Below are 26,382 nucleotides of genomic sequence, written 5' to 3'. Positions count from 1 at the left end.
CTTCTTTTTCTTAAAGAAGGTCCCCCAATTATATAAGTTTTGAGCACTACAAAACCTGGATCCACCTGTACTCCCCTTAGAAAACTGCTAAGGTTTTCTCTTACATTTCTCTTAGGATGTCTTGTACCCAAGTTATTTGTATACAAATGTCTGGGTTTCTGAATTTTGATCTACTTGAAGATAGGCATGAGGTAGTTTTCTCTTTGAATCCCCCACGGTACCTGCCTTTAGACATGCTCAGCCAATGTTTTTTTAATTAAATACAATAGAGTTCCCTTGCAAGGAGGACAGCTAGAATTGAGGAGACTGCTTATAACCATGAGATAAAATACACAGAGGCTGTATAACACATACAGCACTGTTTTAAGGGCACAGGCTATGGAGTTGTACTTCCTGCATTCAGTTCTTGTCTCTGCCATCTACTGGGTGCTACTTTAAACAAGTCACCTAATCTCTTTAAGCCTCCATTTTGTCAGTGATAAAATGAGACTAATGAAAGTACCCACCTCCTAGGGTTGTTGTGAGGTTTAAATGAGATAAGTAAAACACTTGAGAACAGAAAACTTCTCATTCATCTCTCTCCAATACAGTACATGTTCAGAAAGGAGGTTTCTTTTTTTTTTTTTTTTTTGAGACGGAGTCTCGCTCTGTCGCCCAGGCTGGAGTGCAGTGGCCGGATCTCAGCTCACTGCAAGCTCCGCCTCCCGGGTTTACGCCATTCTCCTGCCTCAGCCTCCCGAGTAGCTGGGACTACAGGCGCCGCCACCTCGCCCGGCTAGTTTTTTTTAGTGGAGACGGGGTTTCACCATGTTAGCCAGGATGGTCTCGATCTCCTGACCTCGTGATCTGCCCGTCTCGGCCTCCCAAAGTGCTGGGATTACAGGCTTGAGCCACCGCGCCTGGCCCCAGAAAGGAGGTTTCTAATCCTCACCCAAGCCCTCAGCTTTCTTCTCTCCATACCAGCCTGCCTACCCCCACCCAGACTCATTCAAACCCTGTCAAAATGCCCCCTAGAGCCTGCATTCTTAATCATTACACTCCATTGCTGAACTAGGAAGCAAGGGAGGCTAAAGGCATGTAACCCAGGTATACATTTGCTGGTAGTCTAGATGTTAGCTGATGGAGCCTGGAACTGAAATCAGAGAGGAACTAAAGTCAAAAGGCATCTGCATATGATAAATGAGATAACTGAGACCCATAGGGGGTCTCAGTTGGAATGTAGGAAAATGACGTGGGAAGGATGCAGGAAGAAATGAGACCTGGTGACTAAAAAGTACAATGAAGGAAAAGGAGCAATACAGGTGCCTCAGCCCCTGGAAGCATCTCAAGTCAATAGAAGGAAAGAGGCTTTTAATTTCTATGTTACCACTTCCAGCTTAGAGGGAAATTGTTTCTACCTCCACTCTACTGACAAGAGAATTCAAATCTCTCAAACATATGCTTCATTACTCCAATATCAGGTACTTCAACTCAGTGAGACAGAAAGAAGAGGAGGAACATATGTTTTCAGAAAGCAAACAAATCCCACTTTGGGGGCTGGTGGGGAGGTAGAGAGTAAGCACTCTAGGCAAAAGTGGTGTTTTTCCTGGAAGCTTCTAGAGGGCAGGGACACTGTCCTTTAATGTGCTTTGTTGATCCCACTAATGAGAAAGGTGGGCAGTGATGATGACAGCAAGAGGAGGTGAGTTCAGAGCCCTGTTAAATCAAGGGCATGAGTTCAGGACCTTGTTCAATCAAGGGCGATGGGCTGGGGTAAAAGAGTTCATCTGCATAATCTCCTCACCTCATGGTTGGCCCCAGAATGGTCTCCGGCTGCACATTGAGTCGTTTTTCTAAGCTCTTTTCATTAAACAGTTTTCAGCCTAATGACTGACTTCTAAATCAATAGAGGGCCCAGGAAAGGTTTATAACTCCCCCAGCCTCTGGCTCTACTAAAGCCACAGAATTTTGAGACCGAATTTAATCCAAAAGTTTTTACTTTAAAACTGAAATGGCTTTAAACACTCAGTTTCCAGTTGGTTTTCCAATAACCCTAATAATTAAAGAATTGCATTTTTAAAAACTTTGTAACCAAAATATGCCTTTGAGTTGGTGCCATAAAAGTCCACTAATTAAAGCCAGCATCTTTTGGGCTCTGATGAGAAATTCACTCTTTTATAATGGGATTACTAGAGCTTTGCTGTACAGATGAGCGGTTTGATTAATAATTTACATTTTTGAGGATATATAACTTCACTCATGGCCGTGGTTTGAGTTCCTAAAATTATTCTATTTAGTTTAATGCTATTATATTTAGCTCCGGCAAATGAATTAAGTTTTGATTAGACATCAATGTAATTATTCTCTCCCATACATTATTTTTAACCAAGAAAGGGTTGTGACAGACTGGCGGGCAGTTAGAGTTGGGGATGCAATGGGGCTCAGCCTGCACAGAGCTGGAGTGTGGGCAGAACTGTCAGGCTAGTCAGGGGGAAAGAATTGTGAAATGGAGAAAAACGGCTCAGTACTCACTTAAAATCCCCACTACATAATAAAAACTAAATTAGCAAATGATTGAATCTCAAAAACATGTTTATCAACATTCAAGCAATTATTGAGTCACATATTAACTGTGAAGGAAAAAAGCTTTGCTTGAATAATGTCCCTAAACAGTTATTTCAAGCAGAAATGACTGGAGAAATTGCTATGAGCTGACAGAAAAGGGTATTCTAACCAAGGTCAATTTTATTTAGGGGGAGTGGGAGAGACAGGAATCTGACAGAAGAGAGTCTAAAAACTGCCAAGAGCTGATGGAAACAGAAAATAAGGGAGAGAAACAACAGAAGAAGCACAGAAACATTGCCCTCCCCCGCATTCAGAGATGTCTTTTTCATCTCCACAGAAAGCAGGTAGAAGAAAGCAAGCTTGCCAATACTGAGTGAGGATCAACTGAAGATCTCCAGACTTATACCAACCTTTTCCTCCTCTCTGCCATAACAGTGTGGACCAAAAAATGCAATTAAAATATGGCCTGACAAAATATGGAACCGACAAACCCTTCCTGATCTAGCCGCTTATTCGTATATGAAATACACCAGATACTAGCCAGAAGAGAAGCTTCAGGAAGCTGAAAAAAGGATTACTCCTGGCAGTATTGACACTTCAAACAGTACAGCTTCACATCCAAGAGTGCATAAAATAAACCCTTTTCTCAAAGAGTGTTTTGCCTAAGTACTCTTTCATCTGTACACTGGAGCTGTTTGCATATATATCATCTATAAGTGGCAAAAGTTGTTGAAGTACATCATGAACTCCAGCCTTGTCGAGGTTAATGTCTGTAATGATAATGCATCATTTATTTGGCACCACCTGGGGTGAAGCGGTCCACATAAATGAGCTGTCTAGATAATGCATGCATATAGTGTTTTACAGTTTTCAAGATACTTTCACATTCATTATTTCTACTTTACAAAAGTAAGCAGGACTGCAATTTTTATGTCCATTTTGCAGATAAGAAAACTGAGGCTATTGGAATCTAAATAACTGCCCCAAATCATAAAGCTCATAAATGCAGATCTAGAATTTGAACTTAGATTTTCTGACTCCAAGTCCAGTGTTTCTTTCACTGATCTTAAGCACTGAGGAAATTCATTTTAGCCATTTAAAATGGAAATATTAAGAAAAGGACAGTGAATGTAAGTTGAACTTTCCTTATTTACTTGTAACCACACTGTGAACATTGGACCTAATGTAATACAAGAGCCACTGTGGCCTGCAGGAGTATGGTCCTCTATTAAATGTCCCCAAGTGCCACATTTAGTGAGTTCTTGGATCCCCCACTAGAAAGCCAGAAAATCAAGTGTGTGAAGACTACACATAAACATGGAACAGTAGTAGGCTCTAAGCAAGGACCCAAAAACCTTTCAGATGAGGTGATTTCCTGCTTAACCACTATTTTTCCTTTCTGATGAAGAGAGTTCAAGTTGTGGGATAGGCAACTTCCAAAAAAAGCAAGGTATTGCTGCATATAAAAGAGTCTATTATCACTCAAAGTCAGTGGTACCTTGGGGAAGACTAGAATTATCCAACATCTGGAAAAGACCTGGATATACCCCAAATATTTCTTGATAGTACAAGGCTGAAAATCATAATAAAATTCTACAAAGAAAATAGAACTCAAGGTTTGAAGGTATAGAGGTGGTAGTGAGATGATGAAAAATTCAGAATTCTATTCCATTTTTCTTCACAAGAACCACAAATTCAACTTCTCAATTTTGTTTTACCTCAAGTACATTCAGAACAAGCAAAGCCATGTCATATGATGGCTCAGAAGAAGCTGTGGCATCAATGAGTTTCCTCGTCTGTAAAATGGAGATAATTACAGTACAGACCTCGTAGGGCTACTGGTAAAATTAAATGAGATAATTATGTAAAAGTAAGCATCATATAGTAGGCACTTAATAAATCTTCACTATTATTATCATCATCATTATTATAAGGTGGGGAGAAGAAAAAGAAAAAGAGAAAGGAAAATCTACTTTTAGTGGAGCTTTTCAGAAAGAATTAATTAAGCAGAAACAAAAAGTGATTGTGCTGCCTCATTTTACTAAGCACATCTAAGTAAATTAAATTTAGGAAACGAGGCAATGCAAAGATTGAAAATAAAGAACAACTTTTTTAAATGTTTCAATCATTATCAAAACAACATTAGCAATAGAGCACTCCAACCACTGTAGCAAAGGGCCCCAGGCACATTTATAAGGGCAAAGGCTTCCTGCAAATGAAGACATCAAACCCAAATCGAGGCAGTAAGGACTGCTCGTGCAACTGTGCACATATTTGCAGAAAGCACTCACTGCTTAAATACCCTCAATGTGGACTAGTGAAGGAATACTAAAGAGATTGTGGATCTAGGCCAAGATCAAGATGAGCTTTCTTCAACTTCATGTGATGAAGAAAATAGCTAGCAAAAGCTGTCATATCAAATTTCATATGAGTGAAGTACTGGGATGGTTTTCTCACTAATTTGGTCTACCAGAATATTGGGGAGGGGATGTATTTTAGGGGAAAAACAATTGTGTCTCTTAATTTCAATTCATTGGAATAATAAACGGTCATAAGAAAGAAAAAAGTGGATGCTCTCTTTTTCTTAGCAATTAATAATACATTATCTTGTAGTGGTCCCCAGTTTGAAGTCCTGTCTCTACAAATGTTTGTTACAAAAGGATTTAGGTGCAATGTCTTCTGCAACACTGTACAAGTGCCTTGAGGTCTGGGATCATGGTTTATTTATCTTTGTGAGGTTTATTTTTTCTAAAAGTGAGGCAGGAAAAGAATGAGAAGAGGGAGTGAAACAAGATAAAGAATGAGTACAGATGGTGACAAGGTAAAGGGCACTAGCAATAATGAGCTCAGACATCATTTCATTGTCTCCAAGTTCCTTTGCTAGGGTTGTCCTTCTGTCTATCCCCACAATTCAAGAAAGTGTATGTGTGTGTAAGTGAAAGAGAGACAGAGAGAAAGGCAGAGAGAGATACAATTAGTAGATGCTGCTCCATTTTCTACCCTCTGTTTGCAGTACTAGTATTCAGCCTCCAAGCTACAGCAGGCTTATCTGGAAGCTAATCCAACTAAAATCTTGTCAGAACTTCTTTTCTCTCCTAGTCTCACATTTTTGCAGATCTAGAAAACACAGTATGCAAAGTGCAGAACTGGACAGAGGTGTAAATACTGACAGCCCAGGCCCTCAGATAGATAACCATGTCAGCTACTATGCATGTTAAAATACCAGTATGATCACTCTACCACTCCGCTCCAATCAGACAAGGATTATAAGGTAACATCTGTGAGCTTGGATATTCTGGGAATTAAACAAATCACTAATACTCTGTTCTAAAAAGGGACCTTGATTCCCCAAAGAGCAAGACTCAGCTCTCTGCTTCAACTCAATTCTCATGTCACATCATTTCTTCTCACCCCACTTTCATCCAACAGATCAACTCCAAAACCAATCTAAGAAGTTCATGAATGCTACATGTATTTTTAAAATCTGCCTAAATTATTCATTCTATCACCAAATTGTTAGTCTCAACGAACTCTTCACAAGAGTTTGACTGCATAAATAGGTTAACAAATACTTCAAGCTTATATGTTATATTTCATATAATCAACCTAACATCCCCTGAGGCTTTGACCCAAGAAACTGTTGTGAATGTAGGCTTTATTCACTAATCTAAACAATTTTCTTAGCTAATTCTAAAGATTTCATTCTAATACAAAAATAAGCTATAATCAACCCACCTTATAATTCAAAGAGGTTAATTCTTGTAACAGTGTCATAAATCTCAAGCTTTGCTATGTCAGGCAGTCAGAGTGTTATTTTTCTATCTGACCTCGATACTCTCTTGGTGAGGCAAGAAAAAGGTGGCTGATTCCCTCTGCTTGAAGAACGATAGAAGAAAGCTCGATAATTAATTAATTACTAATTAATTGTGGATATCCATAATTAATTTTCCCAGTCACAGGAGACAGCCTATGGGGATAGTTAAAAGAATAGACTCTAAGAGCCATGCCACCTGGGTTCAAATCCTGCCTTTGCCATTTATTTATTAATTTTGGGGCCTTGAGCAAGTTACTTAATCATTCTGTGCCTTAGATTTCCATCGACAAAATAAGGATACTAATATGTACTCATAATTACATTGTGAGGATTAAAAGAATGAATACATGTAAACCACTTAAAAGAGTACCTAGTACATGGTGCCATATAAGTGTTTGCTATCATCACCACCACCACCACCTCCATCATCATCATCATCTTCCTAGCTGGGTGTTAGAATTGAGGGAGGTACTCCCCATCCTGCTATGATAGTCCTACAAGTTAGCAAGGAGAAGTGTCATTTCCTACCCATTCTGGCAATGCCACAACAGCTTCTTTCGCAATCATTCACAGGCATGGTAAGAAGTGAGAATCACAAAGAGAGGAGAGGTCACCACTCACACAAATGGGAAAATGCTGGGCCAATAAGCCAGTGTCTGCCTCTTAAATGGAAATGGTCCTAGTGGTCAGAAGGAGTTCACATGTGTCCCACAAGCATCTGACTCATTCCTGGAGAAAACCAGGCTCAGTATTTAAGGAAACTTTTTTGCTTTTGAACCCAGCTGAGATAAAATATTATTTATTCTTTCTGTAGAGATTTATAACCTTTATATACAGATAAACAGAATGTCCTTGAACAATGATTTTTTTTGACAATACTCACCTTTCCAAAGATTGAAATGAAGCTTCTCTGAAAATGTGATTTTTTAAACCAGAATTTCTCACTAGGAGGTTTTTAATATCAAGCATTAATGCTGGAATGGTAATTTATAAATTATACTTAGCATTTGAAAGCCCAGTGCCCAAATAATGATGCCATTGAGCAGCACATCTAAAATAATCCCCAGAACTCACCTTGGAAAACTGCAGCATTCTGAATAATTAAGAACTTGAGCTCCATACTTGCAGACTGAAGCAGCTGTTCCATGTTCAATCGTGCTGTTAGTTGGTATTTTTCTTCCATCTTTCTTGAGCAGCATGTTGGGCCCTTAGGGAGACATACTTGCAAATCTGATCCTGAAACAAACAAGGTTTTCATGTTTCAGTAAGCAGGATCTCTCTCACACCCACACCCACACCACCCCCCACCATACACACACACACACACACACACACACACACACACTCACACATGGCAAACAGGGCAAACAATGCATTTCTTTTGAGACACAGTAAAATTTTGATTATTCAAAATTGTATTTCATCTTAACTAATCCCTGCTTTCTCCCAATTGTCCTTATGGCTGACTCTTTTTGAATAATCATCAGAATTAATTGCCTAGGTTTGACTCATAAATTCTGCATAAACTAATTTATAGCACCAAAAACACATCATTGAACACCGATATTTAATTTGTCTTTTAAAAGATCAATCTTCACTCCTATAATTTATTTTTCCTCATTATAATATATGAATGAGAAGACAACCAAGAAACAATTTTCAAAATTCCAGTTATGATTTCCAATCCAATACTGCTTTTCAGGATAAATGATCAAAACATCAATATCATATCAAAGCTGTGTTGTTGCTGTGTTAACTAAAGGTCTGAAGTAAGATACAGGTGTTCAACAAATATTTATTAGGTGCCTACTATATGCCAAGCACTGTGGTTGTAACAGTATACAAAGCAAAGTCCCTGCCCTCATGGAACTTACATTCTGGGAGACAGCAAACAAACAAAAATAGAAACATAACGTCAAAAGGTGACAAATACTATAGAGAAAGTAAAACAAAGTAAGGAAAGGAAAACGAACTGTGGTATATCTATAAAATGGAATTCTATTTAGCCATAAAAAGGAATGAACCATTAATGCATACTACTTTAGGGACAAAACTCAAAAACAATATGCTATGTGAAAGAAGCCAGATCAAAAAGAAGCACACACTCTATGGTTCCATTTATATAAAAGTCTAAAAAATGGAAACTAATCTAGAGTGACAGAAAGCAGTTCAGTGGTTGTTAAGGGCGGATGGTGGGCAGGAGGGGTAGGAGAAAGGGTTTATAAAGAGTAGTGGGGAAACTCCAGGGAGTGATAGATATGTTCATTATTTTGATTGTGGTAATGGTTTCATGGGTGTATATGCGTGTCAAAATTATCAACTTGTACCCTCAAAATATGTACGGCTTATTATATATCCATTATGCCTCAATAAAGGTGTCAATTGTTTTATTTATTTATTTATTTATTTTTATTTTTTATTTTTCTTGAGATGGAGTCTCACTCTTGTTGCCCAGGCTGGAGTGCAGTGGCACGATCTCAGCTCACTGCAACCTCTGCCTCCTGGGTTCAAGCGATTCTCCTGGCTTGTTTTTAATTTTTAAAAAGTAAAGTAAGGGAGACACAGAATGCAATGATTGCGGAGACTATTCTGTTTTGTATATGGTAGTCAGGGAAGGCTTCTTCCATAAGGTAACGTTTGAGGAGAGATGAGGGAGGTGAGTGTGAATCCCACGATTTTATATCCTCCACCAATACTAGCAAATATTAGGGCTCGGTGAATATTAAGACCAATCTCCTTCCTCTCTTCAACTCCTGTCTTATTCAAACTCTTTCTCTCTCTCTCTTTCCTTTCTTTCTTTCTTTCTTTCTTTCTTTCTTTCTTTCTTTCTTTTCTTTCTTTCTTTCTTTCTTTTCTTTCTTTCTTTCTTTCTTTCAGATGGAGTTTCGCTCTTGTCGCCCAGGCTGGAGTGCAGTGGTACTATCGCCGCTCACTGCAACCTCCACCTCCTGGGTTCAAGCAATTATCCTGCTCAGCCTCCCGAGTAGCTGGGATTACAGGTGTCTGCCACCACGCACGGCTAATTTTTTGTACTTTTAGTAGAGATGGGGTTTCACCATGTTGGGCAGGCTGGTCTCAAACTCCTGCCCTCAGGTGATCCACCCACCTCGGCCTCCCAAGTGCTGGGATTACAGGCATGAGCCACTGCCAAACTCTTTCTCCAATTAGCATTTGTTGATCTCCTTCTGTGGTGGCTGTGAATATGGGCATCTCAGATCTTCTACTGTGGGGAATGTAATTGACTAAGGGTCCCAGCTGCTGCCCTTTGAATTCACCACCACATTGTGCCTAAGCCACATTCCCTGGGGGCTGCTCCCAGCCAATGACTGAGCATGGCAAAGATACTGAGCATGACAAAGTCACGTAACACAGGACTTTGCTCACAGGGAACTTTGACTTAAAGACTCCCTGTTGACCCTGCCAAACTTTCTTAAAACAGCACTGCAGTCTAAGATTCCTCCTACTCAAACTTCCGTTCTTTCCTCTCTCTTCCACAAGGGTCAGACCTGCACCATGGTCTGATGGCTTTTCTGGCCTCCTTCAGCTCCCTCCTCATTTTCCTTCATAAGTGTTTTACCCCAATAAATCCCTTGCACATCTATTCCATATTGGATTAGATATGAATCCAACTGGCATCTGCTTCTCAGAGTACCCAATCTAACATACCTTCTATATGCCAGGCACTGTGCTACATGCTGGAGGTACAACTTTGAACAAGAGAAATTTAATCCCTTCTCCAAAGAAGCTCACTGTCTAAAGGGACTAGCAGAGATAAATAGCTAGTACAGAGTAAATGAGTGCAATAAAGCAAACTAACAAGGTAGAATGAAAAAAAAAATCTGTATATGGGATATAAGGATGACTCCCCTAAAGTTTTACAAGGTTCTCAGAAAAGCAAGTTTCAATAAATCTTACTGAAGTCATACTAGAAAACATATTCAGACATTTTAGACAGCTTTTCAATAACTGGAGGTTTTATTTTTTTAAAAAAGGAGGGGAGACTAGTTAGCCCTAAGTCACCAGAAAATTTATTTTTATTACAACATCTTATTTCCCTAGGAATTTCAGTTGATCATGTCCTTAATTTATGTGTCCAGATTTTCTTAATTTAGGAACAAAATTCATCAAGTTTTGCCTCACATGACATCACTGCTGGGGTCTAGGGTATTGACTCCATGCTCTCCACTTCACCCTTCTCAAGGGATCTGCTAACAAAAGCAGTAAAGGAGATCACAGATAATATATATCACCAAACCGAACACAGCACTGTAATTTATAGTACTAGATGGAAAGGTGATATTTAATGTCAAAATACAATTTGGGGTCTGGAGACATAGAGTTCAGATTTATCTCCTATAAATGTCAATCTCATATACAAGCCTTAGACTGATTTTCAATACGGTCTAAGCTTAAAACTTTATGATTATCTTCAGAAAAAGTACAGAAACAGCTAGTTCTTGCTCACTGTGTTCTGACTACATGAAGTTACAAAATGTAATGCTATTCTAGGAACAGGAACTGATACGGTTTACTGGACCAAGAAGGGAAAGAGTCCCCTTGTGTAAGAGTGGCTAATCTAAATTTAAACAATGCTGGTTGGGACAAATATGTAGAATGAAAAATCCTATGCGGCAGGTACTTTCACATACAAAGTTCCTGTTCATCTAGCAGGGCTTTATTTACTTTCTTGGTAAACCAATGCCTAAGTAGTACATGTGCAAAATATCATATTTAAATAAGTTCATAAAATTAATTGTTATAGATAAAATCCTTTGTGTTTCTAAATCTGCATTGACAATGACTTCCAGTTTTCAGGAATGGTTGAGTTTATTTGGCAGGGTAACTGTTAGTACTGGTCCTATTTCCACCAGTTCTAGGTCAAATAAAAGGGCTCAGCTCTTTTCTCAGTGAAGTGCTATGAGTGGTTCAGATTTTAGAAGGTAACAAGTTGTTGCTTGATGTACCTACATGGGTCGGGGAATGACTCTTTGAATTACCATGACACCAGTTTGGTTTGCCTTTGATATGATAATTCATATAGTAATTTAGAGCTTGCATATAGTATGTCTCTTCCCTGAGTTGGGCAAGTCTCATCATTTTATAAACTCCCACCACCTGAAGAATCAGTTAAGTCAAAAATCTTTAAAAGAATAAAACTTCAAATGAGAACTTTTGGGAAAACATGTCAGATGTCATGAAGAAAGGTATATGTTATATCCAAATATAAGTGGATATGTTGCAATATTTACCCTCCTTCCCAGTTATTACTGCTTGGTTCATCAGTGAACTGGTACAATTGATCTATGGGCTAAAAGTCAGCCATATATTTAAGGAAATAAAACACCCATAAACTGATTAAGAATTCAGAATTTCCAAACCAGGAAGAAGAGAAATACATGCCAAAGGAAAAGATATTTTGTATTAAGTAAATTTCATATAAATTTCAGTAAATTTCACAGCCCAGCTTTTAAGAAAAGCCCCATCGCAAGACAGCATGAGGAACAAAGAAGCCTAGGCGAGCTAGACATGCCTAAATGAAATGACAATAATGAAATATAACTATTTCAATGTATGGACATGTGCATGAAAGAAATAAAACAGAAAGAACACAGAAAACAGAAAGAAACAGAAAAAGAATTTAGAGGGAATCCTCATCAAGTAAACAAAGAATTAGCCTGAGAACTGAATCCCAAATGGAATGAAAAAAAGTAAAACCAAAAGCAGATGACTAAGGAGATAAGCCAAGAACTGGTACGTACTTGCATGAGTAAAAGCAGAAAGGTAAATTCAAGAAATAAGATGCCACCTACAAAAGACATACTAAATACAAAAGCACTCTTTAAATATACGAGGGACAAAGGAAAGTTAAAAGAAAATAACCCCTTTATTAGATATAAGGGACAAGTAATCGTGGAGCCCAGCTATCAAAGAGGGGTTCTATTATTATTATTATTATTATTATTATTATTGTAAAAATGGAATTCAGCTGGGAAAAGGGAATAGAGGCAAGCAATATAGCCTGGGATGGAGATAAGGAGAAGACTTAGCAATTGACTATTCAAATGAGCCAGAAATGTTCAGCTCTTTAGGGCTTAATAACTTGCATTCCCAGACGCTAAAAAAAATTAACTGAAGTCATTACATGGCTGCTAGTTCCCATTTACATTGAAGGATTAAAAAGTACCTTCATACTATAATCTCCTCTCCTAGACTGTAAGTTCCTGAAGAGCAGAGAATGACTCCCATCTCCTTTGGGATACTCCTTCGCTCCCATTCAGCCCTGTGCACACAGTGTTGAATTAATGAGGGCTGCAGATTGAGAATACTAACAAAGAACTTTGTGTCTGTCTGTATCTAAGAAGAGCGAGTGGAGGCTGGGTGTGGTGGCTCACACCTGTAATCCCAGCACTTTGGGAGGCTGAAGTGGGAGGACCCCTTGAGCCCAGGAGTTTGAGACCAGCCTGGGCAACACAGTGAGACTCCATCTCTATAAAATATATAGTTTTTAAATGTAGCCAGGCACGGTAGTGCATGCCTGTGGTCACAGTTATTCGGGAGGCTGAGGAGGGAGGATCACTTGAGCTCAGAGGTCGACACTGTAGTAAGCCATGATGGCACCACTGCACTCCAGCCTGGGCAACAGAGTTAAGACCCAGTCTCAAAAAAAAAAAAAAAAAAAAAAAAAAAAAAAAAAAAAAAAAAAATATCAAGTGGAGGCACCTGTACACTTAACTTCAATCTTGGAAAAATATTTTAAAATACCAAAAAAGTAAACTACCAATAGCCTGGCCAACATGGCAAAACCCCATCTCTACTAAAAAAAAAAAAAAAAAAAAAAATATATTAGCCAGGCATGGTGGCATGCGCCTGTAATCCCAGCTACTCGGGAGGCTGAGGCACGAGAATTGCTTGAACCCAAGAGGCGGAGGTTGCAGTGAGCCAAGATCGGGCCACTGTACTCCAGCCTGGGAGACAGAGTGAGACTTTGTCTCAAAAAAAAAAAAATCCGAACATCTTGAAGATACAATAAATAGATGTTTCGCTTGAATTAACTATGATGTAATTTATTACTAATTATTTTAAGACAACTTCTCACACACATTGGGTCCAGTTTTGGGTCATATAAGTAAAAGGAGATATTTGAGCTATGGAAGCTTTTTCTCTGGGGGATTACTCCACTCCTAGAGGCCAACCACAGATGGTCCACAGAAGGCTCTCTCCTGAGGCATACTCTTGTGACAGATCTTTTCAAGCCTGACTACCTGTGACTTGGCCTTCTTGACCTCCATCACAGGCTCTTTCCTTTGGGCCTACTTCTTGCTCTTTGTTGGCTCCATTTAAATATCTGACCTTTTAGACTGCTCCTGGTTTTCTTTAGCCACCTCCCCCAGGAGTGGGACTTCAGCTGCTCTTTGCCATGAAGTCCTATGCTTACCACATTCACTTGTAGACCCCATTCCAGGCTTAATCCCCATCCATACTTGGAAGAGGAAAGCCAACAGTGTGTATGGGGCTGTTTAAATGTGTCAGTTCTATTGGATTTTATTCCAAGTCAGCATTAATGGCTCCGAGGTTAGCATCATCACAGGCACTAGTAGGCAGCAAATAACAAAACACTTATGACTCCTCAGGTCAAGTTGTTTACAATTTAATCCTAGCCCTATCACTTGCTAGCTGCACAAGCAAGGGTAGGTTATTCAACCTCTACCTGACTTTTTACCCTTATCTATAACATGGGATCATCAATAGTACTTAACCTTATAGAGTTATTACAAAAAGTGAGATTATGCATGTGAAGCTCTTTGTCTTTTTGATACAAAGTAAATATTCGATATGTATTAAAAGTAAACCAAAGATAAATTCATGCTGAGAGACTAGACTTTCACACAAAATAACAGCTAGAGAACAGTAAAAGTTGGTATATGGTTATGTGACAAAATATGCAGTATATGTTCTGAGGTAGAAGAAATAGTCTACATTCTAATTAGGTTAGTGGTTACATGGGTGTACACATTTGTCAAAACTCATTGAACTCTTCACTTAAAATGAGTGCATGTTATTGTTTGTAAATTATATCTCAATAAAGTTGACTTTTAAAATACGTGATATAGACAACATTTGCGGATAAGGGAATGCTTACCAGAGGCTCTAGGGGTCAAAGAAGACTTCCAGGAGAAGGTGAGGCTTGAGGTAGACCACAAAGAATGGAAAATATGTGGAAAGGCCAATGGGTGAAATGTGTTTGGAAACAGTGGAATAATGGGGCAAAGCTAACATAACTGGAGACAGGCTAGACCCTAGGGCGTAATAGCTTATCAGGTAAGACAGGCTCAAATTTGAAGGGCCTTGAATGCAGGCAGAGGCCTGTGGGCTTGACTCCTAGGCAGTAATGGACCACTGGAGGTTCTCAAGCAGAGACATAATATGATGAAGAGTGCTGTTTAGGAAGATTAGTCATATAGCTTGAAATTGGGAAATGGACTAAATAATCCCTCAAGGTCACTTCCAGGTCTCTGATTCTCTAATTACCTTTATTATGTTCTATATGTTGGTTATTTTACTAGACTGCAATTTTAGTTAATGACTACAAATTGTCAAAAATCACATTAAAGAACAGAAGAAATATTAATGTAGACCTTGATCCTTACACTTTTCTAAGAGCAGATAAAGCATATTCAAACAGCAACAGAAGAGAATGAATCGTCAGGGCTCAGTAACAATGAAAATTGAAATCTTTTCTATATATATATGATGATTTGACACATTTCATTGCCAAGGTCTGCTTTACGAATGGCAGATTATATTATTTGCTAACAAAGGTACTTTGTGCTGAAAATAATAATGCAATGTTATCATTAAATTAATATTAAACAAAGGAATTAATGATATCCCAAACTGGTTGCTTCATGACTTATAGGGAAAATAATAGATGCCTAATAAAATCATTCAAAGGATTAAGTGCAGATTGCTCTACTAATGAACCAAAAAAAGCCATAACAGGCATTTTTTAAAAGGTATTTTTTTAAACGCAGGACAAGTCAATTTGCCATCCAAAAATATGAACTAATTTCCTTAGCATATAATAGTGACATGCTATTAGAATGACGTCTTTTCCCCTAATTAATCATTATCTAAATCAAATCTTACACGCTCATTTAATTTCTCACTAATCAAGATAGGAATACAGATGAAAGAAATGGTTGCATTAAAAACCGGTGGGGAAAGTGATGATTGCTGGTGAAAGAAATCATCTTAGGGAACCCAGCTGAAGGTTACCCTTCTGTTATTTAGCCTGAAAGAACATGACCTTGCAGAAGGTGCACCTGGGTATCAGGAGCTCAGACTTTAAATCAAAGATCGTGCCTGGGGCCACCATGGACTCTGCCTCTGTAAAAGCAGGCCAAAATGTCGCTACCACACTGGAGTACTGGGAGTTTAAAGCAGCCCTGGAGATAAGCCATTCTCTAAAGCCCGAGAATTAAAGAATGAATTACCTTTATCTCTACTGCCAACTGTCAATTAACTGCCTATCATTTCATGCCCAGTAAAGGTTGAATCCCCAGATCACTACACTCTCCCATAAAGAGGTTCTTTCTGGACCACATTCCCAACCAGTGGTCAACATGTGCTCTGAGAATACAAATTCACTGATTATATCCAGCTTGCCAAAGTGGTGAACAATTCATTCATCCAACATTTACTGAATGCCTACTTTGTGCCAAGGACTATGCCCAGCCCAAGGAATATAATAATGAACAGGACATGGTCCCTGCCCCAGAGTTCATGAATTGGTGTAGAAAATGGACTCTCAAATTAACTAGAAACCTTTCACTCATTCTGGATACCTCACTCACACCCTCATCTGCTATAGCCAAATGTCACCAAATGCTACTGATTTTGCTTTCTAAATGTCATCATTCCCCTCCTTTCCATTGCTGCCTCATCACCTCACCTTCTTTCACTTGGACAACTAACAACAGCCTCCAAACTGGCCTGCCTGCCTCTATACCCTCCTCCACCCAACTCCCAGAGAGATATTTCTAAAGTACATATCTGATTATGTCATTCTATTTCTTTTAAAACCTCCAAGAAAATGGAGTAAGGGCACAGGGGTGTGAAAGTGGGTGGCATCTTCAGGCACTGCCAAGAAACCTGGCAAGGCTAGAGGGAAAACTGAAGTGATGGAGAGTGGCAGAAGCCAGATGACAAGGAGCTATGTGAACCCTGCTACAAGATGACTACTTGTTATCTTTGGATTGGATTCCCACGGGAAAGAATGTTTATGGGAGCAGAAGGAGATGAACTCCAAAAACTTTCTATCCATTGAATTCCCATGGAACTCTCCAGTCTTTATAAAGACACTTCTCACACTCTGTAAATTGCAACGAAGTTATATATGCATGCCTTATTTCCACTAGATTTAAGTTCCTTGAGGGAAGGACCCTTGACTGATTCATCTTTGAATCTCAAGGGGCCCATTGTAATTTGGGCTTGATGTTCTCTCCTTTCACTTGGAGGTAATGTCACAACTTCAAGAGAGTTCAGTTTAAAAGGAGCTGGATCAGATTAATTGATGCTACTAGAGCAACTTTTAGAAAAGTGAAAGTATTCACACACATACACACACATCATTGATTATTTAGATGAGGGGAAACACCCTAATAAAAAGAAAACTGGGTTGGAGAACAATGCCAGCTATGCTGGAGTTGGGATGCAGAATCTTTTAGTTTAGAATTCTGCCAGAGGGACTAAGCTAAGGCAATTTTCCTGCCTCCCCTAGTCACTTCTTCACTAATTGTTATTCTACTCAGATAAGTAGCTGAGATCCTGTCTTTCAGAAGATGTATAATTTTTATTTTTCAGATACAATCTTTAAATATGCAGACCTGAGGCATAGTTGAGAATTTCAACACCTTAGGTCCAATCTAAGTGCAAGGTCCCTCCCCGCCATGTATGAAATCACATCAGAGAGAAAAGAGCTCTTCCCTATCAAAGCTAAAATGTTATTATCTGCTCTGCTACCAAATCAGCTGTGTGACTTAATCAAGTGTGTTCCCAAATCTGGGCCTGTTTTCCTCAAAGGGATTGGACTAGCAAGTCTAAGTTTCCCAACTGTAGGGTAATCAATATTCACTGAGCCCATTCTCAACTGGGCATTGGGAGGACACAAAAGAAGCAAAGGACTTGCTTTTGCCCTTTTAGGAAGGTTTTGTCAATATCACTTGAATACACATGAATACGGATATGGGGCTAAGGCAAAGACCAACAAGATGGCCTTTATAGCACTGTATCCCGAGTAATAACCACATGTCCTTTTGTATATATGCCCCTGTATCTCCAGAGGCCAACCAATGGCAGATATCCTCCTGATGGATGGCATGCAGTGGCAAAGGGAAAAACTCTGAAATCAGACCAGAATGTGAACCTCAACTTGGCCACCCACTTAGCCGTGTGATCTTAGGCAAGTTACTTAATCTCTGAGCCTCAGCTTCCTTACCTATGAAATGGAGACAATAACACCTACTCTCAAGGTGGTTGTGAGAATTAAATTAAACTCTTATTTAATGTTTTCCAAACACATGCCTCCATTTCCTGCTTCCCCGTTTTGCTCATGCTTTTCCTGTCTCTGGAGTGCTCTTTCCCTAGCTTCAGCTATTAAAATCTTCTCATCCGTAAGGTCTCTCTCAAGTGTCTTTCACGTTTTTTCCCCCTCCCTTCCAAACGAACTCTTTGAGCTGCTATCTCTCAGAATTTTCAGTACACTTTGTACTTCTCTAAAAATGTGTTTTGCAATCTAGGTTTTGTAGTCATTGGTGTACCTTTCTTATCCCTACTATTAAGTTGTAGGTTTCTGTGGGCAAGAGCTATATTTTGGCCATCTCTGTATTCCCTGACATGGCATAGTGGTTCAGTACATAGTACACACTCAATAAATGGTTGTTAAATTAATGAACAAATATTAGTCAACAATGACAGCCTACTTCCTATACATAGTAATCTCCCTGTCTCTTGAGGCTTTCAGGCATAATTTGGGTAGCAATATCATATACCACAGAATGGACTCCTACACTAGGTAGGAGGCTGAATCTGATGACCCCCAGGGTTCCTTTCTGTTTCCCTGAAGGCCACACTCTAACTCACTAATCTCTTGACACACCACAGTTGTCACTGGTATGCTCTGATAATGAATCGGAAGAGAGATGCCCCACAGCCATAAATGTTAGAACTGGTCTTTTGGTCATAAACAAGTGTGACAGCATTTCTTCAGAGAATATTTCATCTGTGAAAACTCTATATTTACCACTTTACATGCAAGTTGTACCTAAAACTCAGTATTCCTGAATCTAAAAAGGAAGACTTTTGCCTCACAGATGTTTCTGACTTCTAAAATTCCCTGTAGCTGATATTTCAGCAAACCACAAAGACCAGGTGAAAAGCTGCAGTAGATTGCAAGTGCACCACCGCCTTGATCCTACAGATCCCGCAAAAAGGTTTTTCAGGTGAATAATAAGCAACAATTGCCTTCCCATGGCAAAAGTGCTTAGAAAAAATATTATATTTTTTCAGAAAAAAAGTCCAACAAGAATGATGAGGTAAGACCTAAAGCCCATGGTGAAATGGCTTAACCAAAGTAGTAACTCACCAATGATGACATATTTAGACATTAATAAGCAGAAACATTTAGGTCAGGTAGAGGGGGAAAGAGTGTATTAGTTTCCTAGGGCTTCCATATCAAATTACCTCAAATTGGGTGGCTTAAAACAACTGAAATTTATTCTCTTACAGCTCTGGTGGCCAGAAGTAAAGTTGTCTTGTTTCAGACCTCTTCTTCTGATCCAGGGACTTGGGTAAGAGTCATTGTTTCAGACCTCTTCTTCTGATCTTGTTCAGAACTCTTCTGTCTCAGAACTCTTCTTCTGATCCAGTGACTTGGGTAAGTCATTTTATTTCCCAGGTCCTCAATTTAACCATTTAAAAAATGAGTTAACAGTAGTTGCCACCCACATCCCCCTCAGGAAGCACACTGACATTTTTGACACTTTACAACTAACTTTAAGATTTCTTCAAACAAGTTCCTCCTTACAGTAGAGAGTTCTGGTAAACTGGTATGATTCAGAAAGCCCCAGAAAGCTCTTCTCTATATGGTGGGTTGAATGGTGTCCACCCCACCCCTGCTCCCCCAATATATGTCCATGTCCTAATCCCTGGAACCTGTAAATCCCCACCCCTGCTCCCCCAATATATGTCCATGTCCTAATCCCTGGAACCTGTAAATGTGACCTTATTTGGAAAAAGCGGTCTTTGCAGATGTAATTAAGGATCAGGCTAGAGATCTTCCTCCAGCACAGGACAGAAGGAGTAGAGGGGAGGGAGGCAACCCAGAACACCTGGATAGGACTGGGCTGGAGAGGTGTCAATCCTCCTGGATTATCTAGGTGGATCCTAAATCCAAAGACAAGTGCCCTTATAAGAGACACACATAGGAGAGATACAGGAAGAGTAAAAGGCCATGTGAGGATGGAGGCAGAGATTGGAATGATACAACCAGAAACCAAAAAATGCCCGGAGCCACCAGAAGCTGGAAGAGGCGAGGAATGATTCTGAGAATCTGTGGAGAGAGCACAGCCCTGCTGACCCCTTGATTTTGGACTTCTGACCACGAGAGCTGTGAGAGAATAAATTTCAGTTGTTTTAAGCCACCCAATTTGAGGTAATTTGATATGGCAACCCTAGGAAATTAATACACTCTCTTTCTTCCTCTACCCAACCTAAATGTTTCATCATTGCTGAGTTACTACTTTGGTTAAGCCATTTCGTCAGGTGTTGTCTTCATGTATTATACTCTGTGAGTAATGCCCTCATACCTCAGGCTAAAGACTTTACTAGGAATCTTCCTCTAGCACAGGACAGAAGGAGGGGGTGGGGCGGCGGGCCGGAGAGGCAATCCAGAACACCTGGATAGTACTGGCGAAGTATTAAAAAGGAGGGAAAGATCAAGAAAAAGATAAACAGGGGCCAAAACCAAATTTTCTGTAAGGTCAGCTCTGAGGAAGTAATATTAACAGAGGCCGAATATTACTTTAACAGCCATAGTCCCATATAATAAGAAGGAAAAAGTCTTGTAGAAGCAAAAAATACTAATAATATTGTCTTCGTTGGCCCATATTCCAGAAAGTCTGTTAGAAGAATGCTCAGGCCAATCTAAAAGCCTCATTCTCACTGCTCAAAGGCATTTCTTTTGTTACGCTTACCAAATTAGGCATATTTTGAATACATGAAAAAAAACTGTTTCAAGCTATTAGCAATTGAATAATCACAAAGGGAGCTAGGCAATAATGAAAGATGAAGATCAGTCTGGGCCTCCAGCACAACTCTGAATTTGGTATGAGCTTCTCTTCACATTCCCCCGTCCTGGTCTTCAGCATTCCTGGAGATGTTGTTTAACAAGCTCCCAGGCAAATCTTTCCGATGCCCAATTGCCCTTACTGTTAAGATGCTTCTCCTAGCTCTAATGGCTAACTTAAATTTCAGTTTCAAGCCATTGCACCTTGTAATTACATTCTCAGCCACTGTAAATAATCCGTGCCCTCTATTATATCTCTCCCCTTTCCCTATGATAGGAACCTGTGGAAAAAGGAGTCAGTTGCCTTGTTAGTACAACATACACACTGCACCTGAGCAAAATGCAACCAAAAGAAAATCACTCACTCTTGATCCCCAAGTGAGAAGCGCTGTTATTGATCTTTTCCTTTTTCCCATTCTTCAGCTTATCTGAGTGTCTACACGAACGTGCTCTAGTGCTGTGGCATTTATGCCATCTTGGGGAATAGCTGTGTAAATGCTCCAGTAATTTTACACATCTTCAACATACTGTTGTGTTATAACTTGAGTATCTGAAGGACTGGGAAGGACAGATTTTCCTCCTCCTCCTCCTACCTTCATGTAATGCGAATCCTCACTAATTCGCCCTCCTTCTGCATGTTACTAAAGTCTAGACTTGGTGGCAACCCTTTTCTATGGAAGAGATTTAATGGAGGAGAAAGTGCACAGGAGGGGAGTTGGCAAGCAAAGCACTGCAGAGCAACTATAAGAAACTTGGAGACACAAGAGTTCTTGGAAAGCTGACGCTGGAAGCTAGAGGATATTGTTTCAAAAACACCCACACGTACATTAGTGAATTCACTTTTCTCTGAACCAAATGTTTCCTAAAATTGAGGGAAATCTTAGGTTATGAATGTAACACATAAAAGACTTTTAAGTGATGCTCAGTAATAACTTTTTTACTTCTTGCTTTCTTTAGGAACTATGAAAAACACAAATTATCCAAACAGGTGATTTGGAGATTTCCCTTCCATTCCTATAGTTATACTGAAAAACTCAAAAACGGTAAGAGTAACTTCATTCTCCCATCAAATCGTGGGTGACCCAGATACAGAGATCTCCAGATCCCAGTGTGGGCTCCAAGAGGTAGCACCAGGAGGGCTCTAGATCAAGCTGAATGAACCAAGCCTGGATCCAGAGTCTCCCTGTGGCTTGCCAGTCTTATATAACTTGTCTTCAGAAAACCACCAGCTCTTGAGAGGACAGCAGTTTGGTTCAGGAATATGCCTCATTTATTTTTTACTTTTTTTTTTTTGAGACAGGGTTTTACTCCCATTGCCCAGGCTGGAGTGCAATGGTGCAATCTTGGCTCACTACAACCTCCACCTCTCAGGCTCAAGCAATCCTCACCTCAGCCTCCCAAGTAACTGGGATTACAGGTGCACAGCACCCTGCCCAGCTAATTTTTTTTGTAGAGATGGGGGATTTTGCCATGTTTCCCAGGCTGGTCTTGAACTCCTGAGCTCAAGCCATCTGCCCACTTCAGCCTCCCAAAGTACTGCGTGGGGTGAACCACTGTGTCCAGCCTACGTTTTACTTTTTTTTTTTTTTTTTTTTTTAAGGGAAAACTGAAAGGGAAATGGTGACACTATGAGGCCAATTGCCCCAAACTGTGCTGACCGTGCATGTCTTAGGAGTGCTGGGTTCAAGGTAGCTGATGCTACACTGGGTTGAGGCAATGATGGAAACAGGTCAATACAATCATTGAGACAATTCAATTCAAAGGATGACCTTCACCAAACAGGAAAAGAAATACCTGTAACCCCTGGCTGCTGGGCTGCCTTCGTGATGTAGCATTCCCACAGGTTCAAGCCACTGTACTGGTCTTCCCATTTCTTCCTCTTTCCCCCTCAACCACCGTGGGGACCACTCCATAAATGGCCGTCGTCTGTCTACATGTCTGCTTCTCCCACCAAGAGCAGGGAGAGGGGAGTATTTGAATTTGAATCCCTAGCATCTCACACATACTGGGTTCTCAAAACTGATTTAACGAGTAATTCCTACAAATGCTGAACCCATCACAAGAGTAATCATTAGGAACATGGCTCTGGAACCAGACTAACTGGGCTTGATTAATTTCATAGCTATTTGACCTTGAACAAGTCATTAAACCTCTCTAAGCATCAGTTTCCTCATCTGTAAAATGGGGAAAATAATGCTACCCACCTGGTAGTGCTGTTGTGAGGATTAAGTGGGATGTTGCCCATAAAGGGCTTAGCACAGCGCCTGGCTCAATAAATGTTAACGATTATTAGCACCGCCCCCACCACAGGTGCTCAATAAAAGCTTGCTGAATTGAAGTCACACTAGTGGGAATGACTAGCAGATGTGAAGTCGACCTGGATTTTTTTTTTTGTTGTTTTTTTGTTTTTTTTGCTTTTTAGTTTTTCCCTCCTCACTGCACTCACTGCACCAGATGACCTCTGTGAATTTTTTTTTTTTTTTGAAATAGAAAACGGATAGAATAGGGGATACTTAGGCTACACTTTTGCACTGATACCCATTTTTCATTCAGGGCAGAAAACCAAGTCTGGCAAAGTCAGGCACATGATTTTCCAAGAAATATGACAAGGCTATTAAAAATCCTAAATTAAAGTTGTATAATGAGCATGAATCTGAATACATTTAAATGTCCTCTAGAGCCAGTAATTCCAGCAACATCCTAATATATTTTTAAGTGTGTTTCTGCAAATGTGAGGAGACCAACGCTCTAAAACAGCAGAATTTCTTCAGGGGTGGGGGTGGAGAGGCAACACACAATTGTCATGAAAATTAACCCCTGAAAATGCACAGGACTTTATTACCAAATGGATGTCTGAGGAGATTACTAGATTTTTAGGGTCTTTACTATAAAGAGAGCAACCTGCATGCCTGACATAATTAAGAAGAAGAGGCTCAATTATCTAGTAAACTGAAATTTCAAACCACCCTGCCTACCTAAATGAGAAAAGCTGCTTAGACTAAAGCGTCATTACTTCTATTTAGAAGAGCCTTAGCAAAGACATACAAGGAGCTAAAGAATGGGACCCCACATTCTTCCCTAAGCCACAACAATGCCTGTTTATGTAAATAGGATTTTCAATAACACAACGGAATCTGAAAAAAATGTTTTCATTATTGTCTCTGAAAACATGCAAATGCAGAAGATGAAAGTCAAGGGGCTTTCACTATGATGGGCACTGAATACCCTAAAATATTTATTCTACGTGAATCTGAGCCTGGATTCCAAGTGGATCTAAGAAACAGGCAACGAGGATTTCTCCTTTAAAAAAACATCTGAGTGCAATATGAGGAGGCACAAAGGTTTCTCTGACTCCATGGCAAGTTGAATGCATATGCAAAAAAAACCTCAGTTTAAAAAGAAATAAAAATAGTAGTAGATATCTATTTACCTTAATTTGGCAGCCCCTTCCAAAATCTGGGCCAAAATATAAATATCCTCACCTCCATCATCATCACTAGATGACAATCAAACACTCCTACACGACCATAACAACCTCCAGGCACAAACTAAAAGCTCATTAAAGAGTATATGAAGGCTATTTATAGAAGAACTAAACAAAGAAGGAAAGAACTATTAACAAAATTAATTAGACGATTCATACTTTTGACAACTATTACTATTTGTTTGAACTCAAGTGTCTAACTCCTTTACTGACAGGTATCAATGACTATAGCGATACCACATATCTAGAGTTTTAAACTGACCTTGTAGCTTTTTGGTTCAAGAACTCAGGTTTTGACCTGTACTCCGTATATCAGCCTTCCTGTTGCTGTTTAGGCAGCTGATAAGAGACAGAAATCCTTCTTGCTCATTAGGCCACTAGCTGCTGTTAAGCAAAGGGCTGGGGAGGGGCGTGCTCAGTGGCCCAAAGGAATGTGCCAGGCTCCACATATAAAGCCAGCTCCGATTTGGGGTTAAGAATTTAACCTTAAAAGGCTGACAAGTCATAAATTTGCTTGAGGTTCATATATATGTGTGACTTTCACAGTTTATATTTCCTAGCCAGGACCCAAAGTCAAAACATGCCCCCTGATTAATGAATGGTACTAATTGTTATTCCTGACTTGAGAACATTAGTCTTTATCCATAATATTTTCTTAAAAAACACACAATCTCATACCTAAAACTCTCTGGCTTAAGGGAGTTTGGATAACCAGTTAGAAAAAAAAAATAGGAAGAAGAACCTAATGTTATCTGTTACGTGGTGCTACTATTTTGGTAGTCAAGATTGACTCAAAGACTTCCATTTAATTGTGTCCATCAAGCAAAGTGCAAAGGAATGTCCTCCAAATCTAAACATCTGAGATAAAGCAACCATCTGCGACTCTATGCAAAAAAATGAGCTGGGGTTGGGGGGTGTGGAAAGGTCGGGGGCAGGGCTAAAATGTCTTTAAGCACATTTTGTCTAACTTATCTTGTTAAATATTTATACATAAGTGCATAACCTAACAACCTTGGCCAAGCTTGGAAGAGATAATAGATACAGGACAAACAACAGAGCCCCATAAGTATAAAGACAAAGAGAAAAAATACCAAGGAATAGTCCAATTGGAATACAATCTCTAACCTGCAGTCAAAATTGAAACTGGGACAATAAGACCCCACAAGCAAAACAATGTCCCTGAAGTGTGATAACTTCATCAGGGAACAGCAGGTTATAATTTGGTTAGCTTACAAGGTAGGTGTCAGTTCTAACCCACACTAGCCCTGTTTCAAAGGGACTCCCTTATCTTTAGAAAAAAGGAAAGCATTCAATGTAAGAAAAGAGATTTCTAAGAACAAAGATGCAATTTTCATGTATTTAGAGTTATGACAAGGTGAGAGAGAATGTAAACTACATAGCAATGATCTGAGGTACACAAGTCAGGTCATCTAGTCTTTATCTGTATAGAAAGCTTTTTAAATACTCAGTTCTTAGAAAATGGAATGTAAATTCATTGGTGTATTTTTTTAGAGCTCTTCATTTTCAAACTAAAGAATGGAATTTTACAATATCCCAAGATAAGTAAACCAGGTACCCAAACAAAATACGTGGGCAGAAATGGAAAGCCTGTTTTCTCTCCAGTGAGGACAGACAGAAGCCGAGGAGGCAGAGGAAAACGGAGGAAGAGAGAGGAGAGATGGAAATCAGAAGCTACAGGGAAAGGAAACACAGCTTCAAACTAAAATGCAGAGGAAAATATAAAACATTTCACTCATCTTTTTTTTTAAGAGAGAACAAGAAACACAAAACCATTTAATAAATAAACCATAAAGCACCTTCTGTTCTAAATTATAACCAGTTGAGAGAGGGCGTGAGGGTAGGAGGAAGGGGAAAAGGGAAGATGTGGAGAACAGTCAAACAGACAGATGAAGGAGGGCCCTCAGTAGCTTCAGAGGTATACTGAGCCCCAGGAGGGCTGTGATGAGAACGCACAGAACATCCATTGTTCCCCTTAACTGTGGGTGTTAGAGTAACCTAGGCTACTTCTTATCACTACTCTATGAAATGTTGAGGAGCTTTTCAAGAATCTTACCCATTTTACCTAGAATTATTAGTTGGTAGTAAATTTCATTGCCACTAGGATCTAATTTGAAGATAAAACTGGATATTGTTGGGAAAAGACTCTGAATGACTGAATAAATGCTGGTTCCAACA

General features: G+C 39.5%; 1 protein-coding gene across 3 annotated transcripts in view; it reads right to left on the bottom strand.

The window, feature by feature from the left end:
- Positions 1 to 26,382, bottom strand: part of LOC105481423 (glypican 3) — a 458,216-nt gene that overhangs the window by 419,023 nt on the left and 12,811 nt on the right. For all 3 annotated transcript variants that reach the window (XM_011741015.3, XM_011741017.3, XM_011741016.3), the window contains exon 2: positions 7,433 to 7,594. In XM_011741015.3, the coding sequence (XP_011739317.1) occupies positions 7,433 to 7,594 (162 nt within the window). The remainder of the gene's footprint in view (positions 1 to 7,432; positions 7,595 to 26,382) is intronic.

This window comes from Macaca nemestrina, chromosome X (assembly GCF_043159975.1).
Source record: "Macaca nemestrina isolate mMacNem1 chromosome X, mMacNem.hap1, whole genome shotgun sequence".
NCBI classification, from domain to species: Eukaryota; Metazoa; Chordata; class Mammalia; order Primates; family Cercopithecidae; genus Macaca; species Macaca nemestrina.
This window is presented reverse-complemented; position numbering and strand designations above follow the sequence as displayed.